The sequence below is a fragment of the Buceros rhinoceros genome, unplaced genomic scaffold, assembly GCF_000710305.1.
Source record: "Buceros rhinoceros silvestris isolate BGI_N320 unplaced genomic scaffold, ASM71030v1 scaffold2302, whole genome shotgun sequence".
Classification (NCBI taxonomy): Eukaryota; Metazoa; Chordata; class Aves; order Bucerotiformes; family Bucerotidae; genus Buceros; species Buceros rhinoceros.
Window position 1 is genome coordinate 15,907 of NW_010399330.1, and position 5,507 is coordinate 21,413.

A 5,507-nucleotide genomic window follows, 5' to 3' on the forward strand; every position below is an offset into this window, starting at 1 on the left:
CCGGGTTGGTGGGTCATTGCCTGGAGCAGCCCCCGTGGCTGGCCTCACTGAGGCTCTCCCCTGCCGTGACGCTGGCAGGAGCGGGCAGCAAGGCTGTGGAGGGTCCCCTCATCATCTGCTGTCCCTGGCCAAGGTGACAGCCTCTCTCCTTCTGCCCCCCTCCTAGAAACTGTCTGCGGCTACAGTTGCCTTCACTGCAACTCCACCAGATTCCTTTTTCTCCAGAAGCCCAAACAGCAGTAGCAGACAAGGCTCCCTTCTTCCCCAGGCATGCTAGACCCAGTTTTTATTTACCTCACTTTCTGAGAGATGTTTTACCTCCTTAGCAGAAAAAACGTTCGGTCAGGCATGTTGCACCTTATGCTACTGATAAAACTCCATCTTGTTCAATGTACACCTCAGTTTGGTCCCCTGCATCTTAAAAGGCTGGCTAAAGAAACCTCCAATCTTAAAACACAGTTCAGGTTTGCAAGGGGCCAAAATAAAACAGTCTGTAAGAGTCCCAGATCTTTCAGTGATTAGCAAAGTGTGTGTGCTGAAAACATTCAACGGTGTACAAGTGGAGTTTGTCAAGACCTGACAAGACGTATATCAGCAGGGGCAAGTGAGGAAGCAGAGTTCCCTCAGAGCTGCTGGTATGACTGTGTAATTTATCACTATAAATTACAGAAGATGAGATGCATCATAAAACAGCAATTATAAATCTCATCCAGGGAATGTGACAGCTTAATACACTCAATAGCTTATAACATGGGACTCAAAAGAGATTCAAATCCAGGCTTATATTCACCACTTCTTGCATATTGTTCTTTGTGACACCAAATGCCTAATCTACCCCTCTATTTTGCAGCCACCAAACCCCCCAAAAATCAGGAAGCTAAGAAAGCTGATTGAGCCATCCAAGGTTCGTGGCCTAGGAAAGTAGCTAATATTTTGATTAAAAGTTCAAATATTTCCTGGCATAATCTTGAGAAAGAGAAATCAGCATGAGGACCCGGTTTTTGCCTACACCATGCAGTTCCTGTGAAAGCACACCTCAGTTAAAGGCCTTTGATGCGTATTTCTAAGTACTCGGCACTTGTTTTCTTCTCCAGAACCCCACAAATCACCAGATTTCTGATAATTTCAGTAACACTGTGGAGGTCAGAAGAACAATTCCAAACCTTCCTGAATATCACTAGCACTAGCAAACAAGAAATGTCAGTAGGAAACTGAATTCAAAAGATCTTTCTTGCAAGTTCTTTTGCATAACTTCCCTCTGCATCATCATTATTTATAGGTGAGATGATCTCAAGTATATGTTTTCTTGAGCAGTGGCTTTAAAATAATGCCAAACAGAAAAAAATCAATAGTATTTTTCTTTTTAAGTGCAATTTAAATTATTTTACAAACAAATGTCTGTGACATTTTTTTCCTATCAGAATACCCATATTTTCTTAACATTCAGGCCCTGATCCAACCAAAGCCATTTTCACCGCCACAGTCTACATGGAGGAAGGAGGAATGCTGGGGTAACAATTCTTTTTCAGAGAAGCGTACACCGATACAATTTCTTTCCTTTGAGGCAACACACTGGTAACGGATTTTTCGTTATTGGTTTAAAAAAACCAAACCATCTGACAGTGGAGATCAAGGAGTTCAGAAAAAATAGTCTCTGCTAATGTTAGCTTACACCTTCTTGATCTCTTTTTGCCCTTTAAAGTATTTGGTTGTTTTATGTATTCGGTAACTACATTTATTTCCTTTGAGGGCCTCTTCCTTACTCAGCACTCCATCCCAAGAATGATGTTTCTCAGAATTTCTTTTTTTAATAGACAATCAAATTTTGAAAGCTGCTGACAGAGGACACAACTGAAGTTAAACACCAGCCATGTTATTCCTATGGAAGAACAAAGAGTAGTTCAACCACTTGCCACGTTTCCTCTCTTCTCTTTGCACTGGTCAACTTCCCCAGGGCAGCTTATGTATCTTGTCATCTTTACAGAATAATCTGGTGACATCTGTGTGACTGTAGTGTGGTGGACTAAATAATTGCCTCTTAGATAACCTGCGTGTTGCTATTAATAGTTAATAACTGAGGCACATTTAAAATAAAACAAGAGGAAGAACTAAATATGTGTCAAAGAATGAAAAATACCAATGCTAAATGCATTTACATCTCTATTCTTGTAGAGAAGTTATCTCAGAAAGTGCAGAGGATATTGATTAACACCTGCCCTAGTACAAAGAATAAAGGCCAATCCACTGCCTCTCAGGAAGTTAAAAGCAAGGACCATGATAAATCCCTGAACATACTTACCAAAGAGAAGGTCTGTGTGTTATGGAGAGGAGGGATATCCCTGCAGCTTTTGCAGCTTGAAATATCTTTCCTTCAACATCGATGCTTACCGCACTCGTGCATTCATCCAGCAATGCATATTTTGGCCTTTCAAAAGCAGATAAAGAACATTACTCCTCTATGTTTTGGACAGTATTCCCATGCATGAAGTTAAATTGAAAGAACAGAAAGGGGAGAGCTACTTTTGCCAGACAGCTGTCTTTCACCTACAGCTGGAAAGTGGCTAGCAACAATATATATTTTCCATGCGTGATTCAGGTGCTGAGCCAGCTTCCAGGAAAAATGGGGTTTATTTCCTGGTCCATCTGAGTACACAGTGATCTAACTTCTGTGTTCTAGTTTGACCTAGTATTATTCTGTCCTATCATCAAGTTATGCAGTAGCTACAGCCAACTCACAAACTTTCTATCCACCACTATATAGGGACTGGGCTGCCTTTGCATGCTTGCAGTCTCCAAAACCAGTAAGTTTTGGAGTTTGGCTTTCAAACTGCCATAGCCTCTGCAACAGTCCACTGGACTTCTGCAATATTGGTAGGACAGATGCAGGGAAGAAGCATGTTTGCGCCTGAGATGTTAAAGGAAGGAACATCCAGAAAATGCAATGCTATGTTGCCAAAAGCATAGCTTAAGAAGCATTGCCCAAACTAAAAGCAGAGCTTGTATGAATAAATGACAAGGTCTGCAGTCCTATGCAACTATCTAGCAGTATTGCATATTGCATGGACATTACAGCCTATGGCTGCTCAAACCATTACAGCAAACCTCCAAAACTCTTTCTCATCTTCAGATGCTATTTAAAGAGCAAATCAAAATGCTTACTTATGGTAAAACATCCGAGCCATGCCCATCCTTTGTTTTTCTCCTCCTGATAAGACATCTTTCCAATCCATGATGGCATCCCAGCCTTTTAAAAAATGCAAACAAAATGCATGAGGACAACGTAGATTTATGAAGGAAATGCAGCATCACTTGCAAAATCTCTGCAACCTGCAACCGAAATCATAAAGAGCATTTCCACTGCAGAAGAGACAGCTCAAGGTTCTGGATCACAACTGAATCACCTCAGTGCTCTTCCACTGGCTCTCAGTTGGAAAAATATCCTAAATATCATGTCAGTTTTGAAAGTAGAGTTTAACCTTCTTGATCATGTAGCTATTGTCGAAAAAAATCACCTACCGCGTCTTCAAAAAAACATCTTTTACCTCTGTATAACTAAAAATTTTATTCTGTCATGTTTGTTTTATAGAATAATTTGCTATTTCTTCTTGAAAGGTGTGAGAGAAAATTTAAAAACATATTTAAAGAAATTAAGTGTAACAACCAGAAAGAGCAGTGCCAGACTCCAGTCACTGCAGTAGGCAAAGAATAACTGTCAGCAAACTCAACAGAAACACAGATGCAGACACAGGGATGCATTCTGTGTGCAGAGACAAGCAGCTAACATACAAAATCACATACAGACGGGAGGATTTTCTACACCTATTTCCCACTACCTTGTATTTTGAAAGAATCCACGACTGTTATAATACTGGGTATCCTTATTTAACCTTCTGCATGGCCTCTTACTGATTTTTTTCCTTATCACTTTCAGATACATGCAAGGGAGCGTGATGGATTTTATCTGTAATCTTATGGCAGACTGGTGTTTCTGTGAATACTCTGGCATGATTCATTCCCACTAATGAAAAACATCAAATACCAAATTACCCTACTGAAAATAAGTTTCCAATCAAACAACCCAGAAGGATAGCATAGCAAAATAGATGAGTTTTGAAAATGGAAAGTACGGATGTAGAGAAAATCCAGTAAGATGTTTCTCTCAATAGCTCATCTATTCATGAGACAGACAGCTGGAGGTGGGGCGAGGGAAGAAAATAACTCTTTTTTTCCAGATCAGCCCAGAAGCACTGTAACTAAAAGATTAGCAACGCAACCAAAACCCCTTTTCTGCCACTGTGCAACTGAAAATAAATATTTACCAGAAAACACTAGAAACAAGATCAGGCAAGAAGGGTGGGCTGTGTCATTTCTGATACCTGACCACAGGTGAGACAAGTGGGGCTTGTGAAGGCACAGGAGGCTGTGGAGTGCTTTGCCTGTGGCTGGTGCTGCAACAGGGCTTGGTAGGTCTGAACAACGGCTCAGTGAAGCATGTGGTGAGAGGTTGTGTGACTGAAGATAGGAATTGGTAATGCTAGAGTCTGAATTCCAAGAATTTTCTCTACACAAAATTGTACTGATCCTACTGTAGTGATCCTACTATTTTTCCTTTCTTTCCTTCCATTCTTGTTTAAGGATCCCAGTGGGCACCCCCACCCAGTGCTTTCTATCAGCAGGCTCCTAGGGAGTTGTGTAATGATTAACTGAATCACCATTTGGATGAACTCTGGCAAAGGGAACAGATAAACAAGATGCTGCTGCTGATCAGCAGTCCCAGTGCTGAGACCACACGGAGAGCTGGAGAGCTGTACACCAACACCTTCAGCTTCCAAAAAAGACTGTAATACACCTGAAGCGCTACTTTTAGACAGAGTTCTAGAGGCAAGGGATGGGAATGGTCCTTCATGAAAGCCATAGAAACAACTGAGCATCTGAAGACAACGTTCGGGCTGCTGCTTATATTCTGTTATTTTTCAGATGACAATATAGATGAGCTTCAGGGATCTGAATCTGAGCTAAGGTGCGGGTGGGGGTGCATGTGTGCACATGTGCCTGGGGAAGCAGTGCCTATGTTCATAAAGATTCCTCCAGATCAGCTGGTTTATAAAGACTTATTAAAAGATAAAAACAGAATGAAGTTCAAAAATAAGCATCATCTTGTCAGCAAAACCATTCTATTATTTCCTCTAAAGGTATGAGATTTAGCCTCCATTTACCTGCATACAATGGTCAGCTCTGTGGTCACTTCAACTCATATTCTAACTGAAAATTGGAAGTGTGTCCTCTCTTCCTGCCTAGCTCCCTTCCTGAACTTTCCTATTTGCCACTTGGAATGTCTCGAACAACAGATAAGGAAGGATCTGTTTTAAAATTATCCCTTTTAAAAATTATTTTCTAATGCCTGAAGGATTTCCTCTGAACTCTTAGGCACTGTAACTCACAATAAACTGACTCCCTACTGTGCATTGACAATAATGCACTTACTTGTTTCTCTTTTCTTCCTGCTG

General features: G+C 41.0%; 1 protein-coding gene across 1 annotated transcript in view; it reads right to left on the bottom strand.

The window, feature by feature from the left end:
• ABCD2 (ATP-binding cassette, sub-family D (ALD), member 2) overlaps positions 1 to 5,507 on the bottom strand; it is a 49,428-nt gene that overhangs the window by 599 nt on the left and 43,322 nt on the right. The window contains exons 9-10 of the mRNA XM_010131409.1: positions 3,160 to 3,244; positions 2,300 to 2,425 (exon numbers count right to left, since the gene is read on the bottom strand). Of these exons, the coding sequence (XP_010129711.1) occupies positions 2,300 to 2,425; positions 3,160 to 3,244 (211 nt within the window). The remainder of the gene's footprint in view (positions 1 to 2,299; positions 2,426 to 3,159; positions 3,245 to 5,507) is intronic.